Below are 15,043 nucleotides of genomic sequence, written 5' to 3'. Positions count from 1 at the left end.
AACATGTTTCCTAATTTTTCTTTCCTCAGTATAGCGTTGAATATTACTGGAGACAGGCCAAGAAATTCTGAGAATGTGGGTGGGTAGTGAAAACTAGAAAAATGTATCCTATTCTCTGCATCCGAGACTGATTGATAAATAACAACAACACGACCATAGCAAAGCATAACAGTAATATTGTACCTGGAAAATAAGGTGGGAAATTTAGCTGGCTATTTCTGCATTGATTACTAGTTGTTCCATTCACAAAGCTTGATGGCTCATTCATGTCCTTTTAAAAAGAGAGAGAAATGTAAACCAACTAATAAATTTATGTGGATAGACAAGGTGCAGTGGTAAATAGAGAGAGTGACCCATAAGGGAAGGTTCTATATTCATATTTGAATATTCCCCTGAACATAGGCCAGGCCAACATGTTCCCATGATCTGGGGCTGACTGAAGTGGACAATAGATCAGAATGTGAAGATCTGTTGGGGGTCCCTATCTCTCTGTCTCTTTCTCTGTCTATGTCTGCTACTCCCTCTCTCTCTTACTTAGGGAAAAAGAAGTAAATAAACTTTAAAAATAAATACATTTAGAATATATATTCTGAAAAGAGCAGATAAAGAGAGAAAATAAGTTAAAGCAGCATATTTAAACAATATTACATATTGTTAACAATATTACTCACTATTCTAAAATAAAATAAAACAAAAATATAAAGGCTCTCCATGACACTAAAGAATTTTGTTTAGCTCAGTATATCTTAACATTTTAAAAATCCATCCCTCCTTTAGAGAAGAAATATTTTTCTTGTATTATATTTATATATACAAAAGTGAATCGATTTCTATATTTCTTGTACATAAACTATTGTGGTATATGTCCCATTAACTTCTTCCCTTCTACTCCAGCCCTGAACTTGACATCAATTGCTTTTAGTTTTAAAAACACAAATATGGTTTACAAATACAGAAAACTTATCAAGTATCCCAATTGAATGTATAGCTCAAGATCTCAGTAAGCATTTATACAGTCACCATGGCCTAAATATTTCATTATTTATGGTCCCTGGTTTTTTCAGTCTTTTTATGTTGTCCAGGTCGACCTTGAGCTCATGACCTTCCTTTCTCAGCCACCTGAACTGCTGAAATTACAGGTCCATGCCACAATGCCAGACCTATATACACACATATATATGTATATTATGTACAATAGTATATATACATATACACACACACACACACACACACACACACATATATATATATACATATATATATATACACACTGTGTGTGTAGTATGTGTATATATATATTCACACACACATATATTTTTTAGAGAGAGTTTTGTTACAGAGTGCCTGCACTTGCCAGAGAGTCAGAAAATGAGAAATCATCCCCCCCCCCACGGGGGGTGGCCACACCATAATCCCTTCTCTTCCATCTCCTCTCAGGATTTGGGGCACACATGCACATGTACCCGGTGTGTTTCAAGCTTCTGCATCCAGGACTCAAACCACAGTCCATCCCATGGGAGTCCAGTGATGTAACTATTATGCCATCTGCTGGTCTCCTCAAATAATATTTTGTTGCTATTACTAGATTTTAGAATAATCACTAAACAATAAATAACTTAAAAGACAAATGTATTCCAAGTTTACTTACAATCCACAAACCATCAAACTTCATCCTGTCATTGTAGAAATCTAGAATTTCTCTTGCCCACCACTCTGCTGTGGAATTCCTGAAGAAATCTGGAAAAGCTACATGAGCTCGCGAAGCCTATAAAACCAAGATTCAGATTCACATTTAGAGAGTCATGATAGAGACTGTATGTGTCAAAATGAGAAATTTACCTATCAGATTGACGAGTTGCTCATGAACGATCATGAAAGCAACTTAACCTCACACCCTTAATTGTATAAATATATGTAATTTTTCTCCCACCACTCTAGTAGCCCTGGGATTAAAAACAAGATAGACAGAACCACATGTGAAGAGAGAGAGCAGCCTGGAAAATTAATATTTCATGAACTCTAATGCATGTTTTGCTGCTGTTGGATGGAATGTTCTATATATGGTTATGAAGTCCATTTGGTCTATGGTGTTGTTCAGTCTCCTGTTTCTTTGTTGGTCTTCTCTGTTGTATTACCCATTACAGAAAGTAGAATATTGAAGTCTCCAACAATTGATATTATTGCATTACTATTTGTTGCTCCTATAAGTTCTGTCAGTGTTTACTTTCTGTATTTGATTGGGTGCTTATATATTTAAAACTGTTATAGTTCCCTGATTATTACTTTTATTGTTGTATAATGATCTTTTTATTTCTCCCATGACAGCTTTTTACTTAAAAATCTATTTTCTCTGATTTAAGTATGGGTACCCTTGCTCCTTTTGGTATCATTTTCATGAAATATCTTTTGCATTCCTTTCACTTTCAGGAATGACCCTGGAGGATTTTATGCTGACTGAAATAAGCCAATCGAAGGACAAATATTTCATGATTTCACTTATATGAGATATTTTAAATTGTCAAATTCATATGAACTGGGAGTAGGATGGTAGTTGCTCAGGGCTAGGAGTTAGGTGAAAATAGAGAATTGCCAAACAAAAGGCATAACATTTCAGTTATACTAAGTGAGTGAGTTCTCGAGATCTGCTGTGCAATATTGTCTTCACAGTTCACATCACTGCATTGCACACTTAGTATTTTGTGAAGAGAGTAGATCTCATGTTAAGTGTCATTACACAATATTTTCTTAAAAAATTGATTAATTAGACTAAATTAGATATTAAATTATTTTAATAGAGTGACTGATACATTTTGGTATTTCTTTCTTTATTTTTTTTAGAGGTTTTTACTATAGGGCGCGTGAGCTTGCCAGAAAGACAGAGAGAGACAGAGAGACAGAAAGCAAGAAATCACCCCCCAGGGGATGGCCACTCTGCAATGCCTTCTCCTCCATTCTCCTCTCGGGATCTTGGGCACGCACGCACAAATGCCTGGCATGAGTTTAAGCCACTGGGTCCAGGACGCGAACCACGGAGTTCAGAGACATAGCCATTACGCTAACTGCTAGTCCCACATTTTGGTATTTCAAACAAATTTGATTTAAATATAATCAGATATGAAAAATCATAAAAGAAATAACTTTTTCTTTTTCTATATTATTATTATTTTAATTTCTTTTATACATTTAATCTATATACATTATTATAGTTTGTAGAGTGAATTTACCCAACATGAATATACTTCAGACCAGTTCAATAAGCACTTATTTTGAGAAAGTGTTCAAGTTAAATTATTGGTAAAAGTGACCATGAAATCCAAGTTCTTAATTTCTTTTAGTTTGATGGTTAATTAACATAAAACTTACATTAACAGCTTCATCTTCAGTTAGAGTTTCATCTATTGTTATATTGGGCAAATCTGGCCAAACCTATAAGACAGAAGAAATGCAAAATAGTTCAAAATAAATTCAGGATGATATAATTATAATGTAAGTTTTGTATAATGCAATATTTGAGGCATAATATAGATTCCAAGACCCAGATCCATAATCCCTTCAATTACTTTTTCAGGTTTTTCTTTACTTTTTTTTGGGTGCTGATATATGTACCAATTACAAATTATTCTCATTTTTCACCTTAGTCTGTCCGTTAATATGGAAAATAGAAAAACAATTTTCAATTTTCATGGTAGTTAGTAATTTTGAAGAGAAAACATAAACCTGAAAAGTCTGATCAAGAAATACTATTACAAAATACTAGATTTATATTTAATGTGGTGTGTTAGATTTAATTTAATATGGTGCATTAGATTTAATTTAGAAATATTTCTAGAACTACTTAAGAATTAAAAACTAAAAACAGGGACCAGCAGTTAGTGCAGTGGCTATGTCGCTGGACACCCATGTTGTCAACTGCTGTTCGAGTCCTGGACCCGGTGGCTTTAACTTACACCTGGCATGTGCAATGAACTAATATACTATGTTTGAATTTTGCCATTTTAATCAATAATGTCTTAATTTTCATTCAAGATCCAATGAGGATCTCACATAGAATTTAATAATATATTCCATTGCAACATTTGTGGTTTGTTTTCTTTATATTCCAGTTATTCTGAACTTTTGTTCTTTTCTTTCTTTTATTATCAGAAGGTCCATGTGCTTGCCAGAGAGAAACATAGGGAGTAAGAAGTGAAGTACCTCCAAATGGGGTGTGGTCACAGACACAATCCTTTTTCCCCCACTTCTCCTTGTCAGGACTTTGGGCACTCATGCATACCTGGCATGCTTTTCAAGCCACCAGGGCCAAGATTCAAACAGCTGTTGGCCATGTGGGATCTGGCTCACTTAATCACTTAATCAGTATGCCACAGGGGTGACCCTGGATTTTTTTCCTTGATCTTTTTCATGAAAACCAAATCCAGATGCATTCTCCAATATAGGCATACACTTATGTCTAAGTATTATCATTTATATGAAATACAGTGATCTAGTTCTTTAGAAATATAACTATAGCTTTTTAAAAAACTGTTGCTTTTATTAATCAGATGTGTTTAAGAAAAGTGCAAACTTTTAAATTACTTGCAGTGTAGAATGAGTATCCAACTTACCAATTGTTATTTATAATAAAACAGAAAATATTCTATGATAGATGATCAAATAGGATTTAAAGATACAATAAATAGTATTTGAACATAGAATTTGTATGAATATTTTCTTTGTGTCTAATAATTTGGATTAAACTCAGTAAGCATATAGTATTTTATTATACATTTTTTCTCTGAATATGTTAACATTTTTAATTAAATGAAAACATTTAATGAAATAGAATTTTTCTACTTAATCTGTTTTAAATCAAAAGTCTAATACCTTTGCCCAGCAAATATCATTGGTATTGGGCCATTTGACAAAGACATCTTTCTCCAGTCCTCTTTCAAATGCAGGATAAGGTTGTGTTTCATTTCCTGAAATTGCTGGATCCTAAAATTAAAATAAAATATAAGCAAGGTACATGTGGAACCAAAGAATAGCCACTGGAGTAGCCATTATACAACATTATACTTTTTCATAAGGTGTTCTCACATGGACTGCCAATGGTACAAACATCAGCATTCTGCCTAGATCCTCCTCTGAATTCCTTGGAAGGATATTCTAGACTTTCAAAACCCTATTAGCTATGATTTTAACCTAGAGTACTAGGGCTTTTTGTTTTATTTTTCTTTCTCTAGTGGAATATCTAGGCTGCTTCTCTTGCTTCCTATAAGATACTGATTAAATATTTTCCCCACTGAATCACTAAACTGAATTTTTAAAAATATGAAACAGAAGCAGTTACAGAGACTGGCTTGTAGGTCTGTAGGTTAGAAGTTTGCCTTTGACTCCAACTGTAGACCTAGATTTGTATGGATATGCCTAAATTCAAAAGTAGCTGACAGCAGCCCAAGTGAATAAAGTGGAGTGTTAACAAAGAAAGTTTTAGACTTAAGAATAGAATCTAAAGTTATTTGCTTTCTATTTTGAAACACCTTTCCGCCTCTGATTTATTAATTTTAGAAGAATTAATAAACCAAGATAAAATGACTCAAGTAAAATGCAAATACTTACCAGAATAATAATGTATCTCATTCCTTCTCCTCTTATTCTATCAACAAATTGAGGAAGGTCAGAGAATCTTTCACCAATTGTGAAGTCTAATTGCCTTTCCATGTAGTCAATGTCTGTGTATTGAACATCCTGGAATGTGTGAGAATTGTGGCAGAGGCATGAGAAACACAAAAGAGCAAGTCTGTCATATTCCATTATACATACAAAAGTGACAACAATATGAAAATTTTGAATCCTCTTCACTGGGTCCTAAAAATAATTGATCGAATAACACAGTATTCAAGAAATATAGGTAGTGGGACCAGCAGATGGCACAGGGGTTACATCTGACTCTCACATTTTGAGTATGGCTCAAGTCCTAGACCTGGTAGCTTGAAAATCATGCCAAGCATGCGTTCATGCACGCCCTAAATCCCGAGAGGAGACGAAGAGAAGGGATTGGAGCATGGCCATCTCTGTGAAGGGTGATTTCTCACTTTCCTTCTCACTTTCTTTCTCTCTTTCTCTCTCTCCCCCAAGTGAGTGTCCATGCACTATGGCAAAAAAATAAAATAAAATAAAAAGAAAAAAGAAAAAACCTCTTAAAAGAAACATAAATATTTGTAAATAGGCTAAACTAACAACTGTTTTTATCATGGGATCATCAGTTTAGTACAAAATGACAAATTATTAATTTTCTGTTAATTGACATTAGCTCAATTTCTTAATGAAATATTTGGCTGATATAATGGGGCTAGTCATTTAAAACCTCCTTTTTTTCTCATTCCTTCTTTTATACTTTTAGTTTTAACTGCCAGAGGGTGCATGTGTTCATCGGAGACAGAGAGGGTGAAAGCACTCCCCAGTGGGGGCGTGGTCATGTTGCAATCCTTTCCTTTTCTCTATTTCTCCATCTCATCAGGATCTGGGGTACACATGCACATGTGCTCAGTGGGTTTTTCAAGTCTGCAGGGCTGGAATTTGAACCAAGGTCATTCATATGGGAACCAGGTCCCTTAACAAGTGTGAAGTAAAGCTGGCCTTGCAAATCTCCCTATTTATGATAAATTTCCACTTGCATTTTTCTATATTATCAAGCAATACAATGAATTTTTCATGATAATATATTTATGAAGCATATGTTGAATTCCATTGTAGTTATCAATGCCCTATAATGAGATCTTTCTGATTTCTTCCTGAAATGAGCTATCGCATACCACAAATTCTATATTTCAATGTTTAAGTGTTACCAGGAGAATCCCTGAGATTCCTTAATCTTGTGAAAAACTAAACCACAGAAACTAATTATATGTAGATATTTTGGAATACTTAGTTTTCCAAACATTGAGGGAAGAAATATTTTGTAAAGCTTTTTATTCTGTATTAAACATTACAACTATCCATTATGGAACAAAATCATCCAGCTTTACTTCCAACTTCTCAATGGTTTGTCTCATCAGTTGATGATATAGATTCCTATGAACTTTTTTTTTTTAAAGAAATTTTTGCCTTGGGCTATGTGTGCTCGCCCATGTGCTCACCAGGGATAGGGGGAGAGAAAGAGTTAGAGGGAAAGTGATAAATTACCCTCAAGGGGGATGGCCAAGCCCCAATACCTTCTCCATTCTCTGCCCAGGATCTTGGACATGCACACACATGTACTTGCATGATTTTCAAGCCACTGAAACCTGGACTCAAACCACGGTCACCATATAGGAGTCCAATGACATAATCCACTATTCCATTGGTTGACCCTCCATGCGCTCTTAATCTAACATAAAGAGAACACATAGGGAGCCAGCAGGTGGCATAATGGTTAGGTCCCAGGACTCCAATATAGCCAATGGCAGATCGAGTCCCAGACCTGGTGACTTGAAACTCACACTAAGTGTATGTACATGTGTACCCAAAATCCTGAGCGGAGAAAGGAGGAGAAGGGATTGTGCCGCGGCCATCCCCCCTGGAGGGTGATTTCTTACTTTCTGTCTCCCTGTCTATCTGGTTAGTATGTGTGACCTATAACAAAAAATCTCTCTAAAATAAGAACACACAGAATCAGTCTAACTACTTACACAATCCACAGTTTATGAGAAGAAATCTAGTGAATGGTGAACTTATTTAGTACAACTCAGGATCACAGACCGGGAAGAAAGCATGAAAGGAAAGACGTTGTATAAAAATCTCATATCTCATTTGTAAAGTGCTAATGAAAAAGGTATTACCAAATGTTTCAAATAATTTTAAGGTATGTAAGTGTTTAATTACTTCATCCGGCTTTTAAAGATTCCATATTTAATACTGTCTTTAAAATTGATATACATACGTAGGGGATTTGCGCAGCCACCATTTCATTATAAACTTGTTCAACCTCTGAAGTATTTCTGTACCCGTAACGACATAATTGGAATCCTAAAGCCCAATATGGCGGCATGACTGGGTGGCCAATTACCTTAAAGGAAAAAAAAAATATTATGTTTAAAAAAATTATTTTGCAACACAAAGAAAATTTCATGTTTTTAAGAGAAATATGTAATCATACTTCATGGTATTGCTGTGTTGCAACTTCTGGAGTTGGGCCCAAAAACATATAAAAGTCCAAGATTCCTCCAATTATGCGGTAAGTTAGAGAAGGAGTTGGTTGGAATGTAACATCTAGAAAACCAAATGTGATTCCATTTTGTCTGTGTATAACATATTAGTTTACTTAAAGATTCCATAAAATAAAATAAATTCAACAAGCGATTGTGTTACCCATTCCATTGCTGTTGAGTAAGAGAACTCCATGGGCATTGCCCTCTTCTTCCAGTGTCATGTGGTAGGGATGAAATCCATAGGAATTAAGTTTATACTGAAATTTTGAAAAAAAAATCACAATATATACTTAAATAGTAATAATACATGAATTTAATGCTACTTTTGCATACATTATAAGATTGAGTCTTGGATTTAAATGTTATTTTTCTGATACACTCAAGCCATGCTTGAATTCAAATAAATTGTACTTCTCTTAAACATATAATTTATTTATTGTTTGAACTGTTGCTGCCTTGAAGCATACAAATTAATAGACAAAATGAATATATAAAATATGTATCCATAACAACCAGAGATACTGCCACTTTAACTGAAGTAGGATGTCATTGACATTAGGGTTGTTGGCTTTTTTCCCCAAAGATTTTATATCTTAATTGTAAATTGATAATTATTTTTTTATGATAAAATGTTTTAGAAATGGTTCAAACAAAGAAATAAAATGATTCTAAAAAGACAGTAAACAACCCATTCAGAAAATCTTATGTTAATATATTTAAGGCCATCCCCCCTGGAGGGTGATTTCTTACTTTCTGTCTCCCTGTCTATCTGGTTAGTATGTGTGACCTATAACAAAAAATCTCTCTAAAATAAGAACACACAGAATCAGTCTAACTACTTACACAATCCACAGTTTATGAGAAGAAATCTAGTGAATGGTGAACTTATTTAGTACAACTCAGGATCACAAACCGGGAAGAAAGCATGAAAGGAAAGACGTTGTATAAAAATCTCATATCTCATTTGTAAAGTGCTAATGAAAAAGGTATTACCAAATGTTTCAAATAATTTTAAGGTATGTAAGTGTTTAATTACTTCATCCGGCTTTTAAAGATTCCATATTTAATACTGTCTTTAAAATTGATATACATACGTAGGGGATTTGCGCAGCCACCATTTCATTATAAACTTGTTCAACCTCTGAAGTATTTCTGTACCCGTAACGACATAATTGGAATCCTAAAGCCCAATATGGCGGCATGACTGGGTGGCCAATTACCTTAAAGGAAAAAAAAAATATTATGTTTAAAAAAATTATTTTGCAACACAAAGAAAATTTCATGTTTTTAAGAGAAATATGTAATCATACTTCATGGTATTGCTGTGTTGCAACTTCTGGAGTTGGGCCCAAAAACATATAAAAGTCCAAGATTCCTCCAATTATGCGGTAAGTTAGAGAAGGAGTTGGTTGGAATGTAACATCTAGAAAACCAAATGTGATTCCATTTTGTCTGTGTATAACATATTAGTTTACTTAAAGATTCCATAAAATAAAATAAATTCAACAAGCGATTGTGTTACCCATTCCATTGCTGTTGAGTAAGAGAACTCCATGGGCATTGCCCTCTTCTTCCAGTGTCATGTGGTAGGGATGAAATCCATAGGAATTAAGTTTATACTGAAATTTTGAAAAAAAAATCACAATATATACTTAAATAGTAATAATACATGAATTTAATGCTACTTTTGCATACATTATAAGATTGAGTCTTGGATTTAAATGTTATTTTTCTGATACACTCAAGCCATGCTTGAATTCAAATAAATTGTACTTCTCTTAAACATATAATTTATTTATTGTTTGAACTGTTGCTGCCTTGAAGCATACAAATTAATAGACAAAATGAATATATAAAATATGTATCCATAACAACCAGAGATACTGCCACTTTAACTGAAGTAGGATGTCATTGACATTAGGGTTGTTGGCTTTTTTCCCCAAAGATTTTATATCTTAATTGTAAATTGATAATTATTTTTTTATGATAAAATGTCCTAGAAATGGTTCAAACAAAGAAATAAAATGATTCTAAAAAGACAGTAAACAACCCATTCAGAAAATCTTATGTTAATATATTTAATAATCTTATGTTAATAATCTTATGTTAATATATAGTTTAATAATCTTATGTTAATTAATAATCTTATGTTAATATATAGTTATAAAATACTTACATTTTATATGTACAAACCATTTCATTCATTGCCCCATACTTGAACCTCAGAAATTTATTAACAAGTGAAGTTAATTTTATACATTGGGAACCAAGAGTGTATTAATCTAACCATAGCTATATAATGTTGAAGGGTATTTAAGGAGTAAATTTTGGTAAAGCTTAGTCTTTCAAGCTGGTATAAATGAAAACAGATTTTGATAGCCTAAATTTGAACTATTATGATACAAATAATAATAATTTTGAGCACTTATAAATAAAAAATGGCTTTAATAATATATACAATTATAATTTTCCTGTATATACCCTTTAAGTATATGTCACATGTGAAATATGTAAATGGGCTTATTTTTTAACTAAAATGTATTTTTTTATATATTTAGAATAATTATAGCCTATCTAATTTGTTGTACAGTACATTAAATATTTATAAAACGTATTCCATCAACAAGACAAAATTTAGGGGAAAATGTCATGAGTATGTAAAAACTATAGAAGTATAACTAGCAGTTTGCCTTCATAAAAATGAACAACTGCAACTGAGGGTTATAAAAGGAAAGGATCAAATTATTATCCAAGAAGTTTTAAAAAAATCTAGGAGAACTCTAGGCAGTTTTTTAAAAATCTGGGAGTAAATGTCAACTTGACAGGGAATACTGAATCAGATGCTCTTTCTGTGCTGCAGCTGAAAGAATTAAGGAGTTGGCTCACAGCCCAGCTTCCTCTGTAAGAAAGCGCGTTCTATCCACTTACTACGCTGCTTTCATTTATGGTGCTTGTTTTGTTGTTGTTGTTGTTTTTCAGAACATCACTATAGCAACTTTGGAGATTGCTAGACCTTTGTCATGAGTTTTAACACTGACATATAATCCTACAAAGAAGTGGCTTGACTCTTAGCCGTGGTCTTAACTGCTTCATAGGGCAGTCAAATATTGATACCTACTCCAGGAGGTTGGTCTCTCGTGAACATTCCCCAAGTCTGCCAGTTCAGATCATGCCTAAATGTTGGGTGTTCTACTTCTCCAAAACCATATATATATCTTGATGGCAGACGAGTAGATATTTGAATGAATTGGTCATTAAAAGCAAATCCAGGCAGGCGAGTATCCCAACTGAGAACCAAAACAACAACAAAAAATCAATTCAGTTCCTATAAAATGCACATGAAATAGTATTAGCAATAATAATGATAATTATTGGGACCAGCAGGTGGCATGGTGGTTAAGATGTTGGACATAAGAAATAAAAAGATATCAATATTGCAATATAAGAATAATGGATATTATCATTCCAAACTATCAACAATTATCAGTTCCATTTTTTTTCTTATTTTATTTTTCATTTATAAAAGTTGGTATTGAGGAAGAGGTGTGTTACAAAGAACGTTACATGAGTAAGGGACCAGCAGTTGGCATAATGGCTATGTCGCTGGACACCCACATAATCGACTGCAATTCGAGTACCAGACCCAGTGGCTTAAACTTACACCAGGCACGTGTGCGTGCATGGCCAAGATTCCGAGAGGAGAATGGTGAAGAAGGGATTGCAGTGTGGCCATCCATCCTGGGGGGTGATTTCTCGCTTTCTGTCTCTCTGCCTCTCTCTGTCTTTCTGGTGAGCACACGCACCCTATAGCAAAAACCTCTCCAAAAAAATAAAAATAAAAAAGAATGACATGACAATAGTAAATTATATAAAAGTAAGTTTTAATACAAGGAAACTTCAAAAAGCCAAAAGCTCATGGAAAATGGAAGAAAGTATGTTTATTTTGGCACAAAAATTTTTAAAATTCATATGTTTTTGTCATGACCTCTTCCATAAATATTTATAAAACTCCTTGTATACTATTATAAATGTAGAGCTTTTGACTAAGATAAAAACAATAATTTTAATGTATTCATTGTGACATAAAATATATGTAGATTTATCAATTTCTTTTCAATAATATCTGGTAGAAAAAGTATTAACTCTTACCACATTCCATCCCCAGTAAATAATTTCAACAATTCTAATAAAATATTTACTAATACATATCTAATTACTTATTTTTGCCAATAGTCAACATGCTTTTCAAGAGAAGTCTTGGCTTGGGTTCTCAACTAGATTATTTAGTAATAAATTCATTACGTCTGAAATGTAAATAAAATTTAAGTCAACCGTTTATGGTAGTTTCATTGGTATGCTAAATGTTTAGATTTTAAATGTTAAAGTGGTCAAAGTTACTCAATCCCTCTACAACTTTTAGTGCAGTGTTATGCTAACACTAAGTGAAGGCTGCAAAAATAATGACATTTTTCCCTTCCTAGACTAAAGTTAAATTATATCTATATCAAATGATTCAAGCACTTACATAACTCTTCCACTGCTTCTCCGTCGAATCTGGATACCAAACGGATTCTCTTTGATTTCAACATCATAAAGTCTATTTTCATAAGTACTTGTTGGAGTAGCTGGAATGTTTAATGGGACTGGAACTTCATATCTCTTATTTTGGGGATCATAAATCTATTGACAAGAAATAATAAAAATAAATACCGTCTGCTCTTATGGCTTACATAGCTTGTAAATATATTATATAATTTAAATAATGGTTGAAACAAGAGTATTTAGAATTGTTATTTATAGAAGTCCTAGTTCTATATTCATGACCCATGTTTCTATATAGATTACCTTAAAAACACAATAATCTTGTATTTTTATAGCTTTCTAAGGATACTTTTGGTTCATTTTCCATACAACAAGAAATCAAAAAACTTTGAGCTAAATACTCCATTATACGAATATACTAAAATTTTCTGCAATTTCATACTTAGACAGAGAAGTCGTTTCAACTTTTTTTTTGCCTTACATATGATCCTACAATAAATGTTAAGCTAATTTAGGTTTATTCACGTCTTTCTTTCCTCAGTACAGTTCAGAAAAGTGATAGATTAGGTCTGAGTATATGAACATCTTTAGAATCCCTGATATCGTTGGCAAATTGCTTTCCAAAATCGTCATACCAATGAACATGTTCACCAAAATATGTACTCTAATACCAATATATAAACGCCTCTATTTTTTTTTAGATATTTGCTTGCTGTTGGGGATGTACATTTTCTACATATTGCCCCTACTTTGATTTTGCCTTTGTTCTTTTCATTTTTTTTTTAAATTCGCCAGAGGGTGAGTGTAATCACCAGACAGTGAAAAAGAGATTGAGAGAGAGGGAGAGGGAGAACGTATCATCCAGTGAGGTGTTCAATTCCTTCTCTTCCATCTCTATTGCACGCTTTGGGGCATGCAAGTGCATGTAGCCAACATATTTTTCAAGTCATGGGAGTGAGGTTTGACAATGTGGTATCTGGCTCTCTAAAATACTAGGCCACAGGGCATTTTTTAGTGATTTTTTTTTATTTTTTGGGGGGATGGTAACTGTTTTAATATTTTTATCTCCAATACTTGCTGCTTCTGTTAAATCTTTGCTTACGAGGTTTTAATATATTACTTGATATATACAAAATTTACCAGTTTGTGTCTTCCAATTGTTTATAGTGCTTTTAGATGAGAAAATATTAATTTTTTATGTTAGAAAATGTATAGATTTGGGGGTCAGCAGGTGGTGTGGTGGGTAAGGGTGCTGGAGTCCCACATGACTGACAACAGTCTGAGTCCTGTACCTGGCGGCTTGCTGTCTCATTCATTCTCTCTGTCTCTCTCTCTCTCTCTCATCAAATTAAAATAAATAAAGTTAAATAAAATAATTCATTTTTTAAAAAGAAAATATATAGATTGTATGCACAGAATTTATGTCTTTGTGTTTGGTTTGAAAGGCCTTTACTAGCCAGATACAAAATAAATATGCACTTAAATTTTGTTCCAGACTTACCTTTAATTTTCACAGGCAACTCAGGGTCGATTTTATTTTTGCATATGATTTGAGACAGACATTATTCTTTATGAATCATTAAATGACCTACATCTTCCTATTAATTTCTGAACCTTATTTTGTTTTGTATTACAGTTAATGTTACACACACACCTACTGCATATCTTTTATGCTTTTGTGCCATCCTGTGTCAATAAATTACCAGGCGATTCTAGCTCCAGCTCCAAGATGTTTTAATATTGTGAACTGTTTTGTTTTGTTTGTTTGTTTGTTTTAGAGATTTTTGCTATAGGGCACGTGAGCTATTTAACAACTATCAACAATTTTTCATAGTTTTTTCATTAGAGACAGTTCATTTACTACTACAATTTTTGATGTTATTTTTTATTTGCTTTTGCTAGTAGGATTTTCTGCCATTTCAGCTTCTAAATGGTGAACGACCATATACAAAGAAACATTTGGTGAGATATCATTTTAAACAGGCATTTTTCTGATATTCCATATTATTTCCAATAGTTTTCTTAATGGATTTCTTGAAGTTTTTAAATTTTAAAAAGAAAAATGTTAACTGTAAATATTCAAAGAAAGCATTTCTTTTATATATCTTGTTACTTTGGCTAGAAAATTAAGATTCTTATTTTAAAATAATGATAACAGTAAAATCCTGTTTTGTTTTGTTTTTTTTTTCTGTTATGGGACTGTCAATATAGTTCAATTCTACATGTCTTATCTATTTAGCAAGAACTTAAATTTATTTTTGAAAATCATCGCTTGTATATTTTTTGACAAAGACAAAAATAAGAGGCATTGGTTATTGAACATGTACTGAACT

At 33.0% G+C, this 15,043-nt stretch overlaps 1 protein-coding gene across 1 annotated transcript in view; it reads right to left on the bottom strand.

Annotated features, from left to right (window-relative positions):
- The window catches only part of SI (sucrase-isomaltase), a 99,548-nt gene that overhangs the window by 24,680 nt on the left and 59,825 nt on the right, over positions 1–15,043 (bottom strand). Inside the window, exons 27-36 of the mRNA XM_027772543.1 lie at positions 12,694–12,848; positions 11,287–11,455; positions 9,691–9,787; positions 9,479–9,591; positions 9,263–9,388; positions 5,599–5,727; positions 4,864–4,974; positions 3,364–3,426; positions 1,649–1,765; positions 184–271 (exon numbers count right to left, since the gene is read on the bottom strand). Of these exons, the coding sequence (XP_027628344.1) occupies positions 184–271; positions 1,649–1,765; positions 3,364–3,426; positions 4,864–4,974; positions 5,599–5,727; positions 9,263–9,388; positions 9,479–9,591; positions 9,691–9,787; positions 11,287–11,455; positions 12,694–12,848 (1,168 nt within the window). The remainder of the gene's footprint in view (positions 1–183; positions 272–1,648; positions 1,766–3,363; positions 3,427–4,863; positions 4,975–5,598; positions 5,728–9,262; positions 9,389–9,478; positions 9,592–9,690; positions 9,788–11,286; positions 11,456–12,693; positions 12,849–15,043) is intronic.

Source organism: Tupaia chinensis, unplaced genomic scaffold (assembly GCF_000334495.1).
Source record: "Tupaia chinensis unplaced genomic scaffold, TupChi_1.0 Scaffold000281_1, whole genome shotgun sequence".
Lineage (NCBI taxonomy): Eukaryota > Metazoa > Chordata > Mammalia > Scandentia > Tupaiidae > Tupaia > Tupaia belangeri.
The sequence above is the reverse complement of the archived record's forward strand: the minus strand, read 5'-3'. Positions and strand labels throughout refer to the sequence as shown.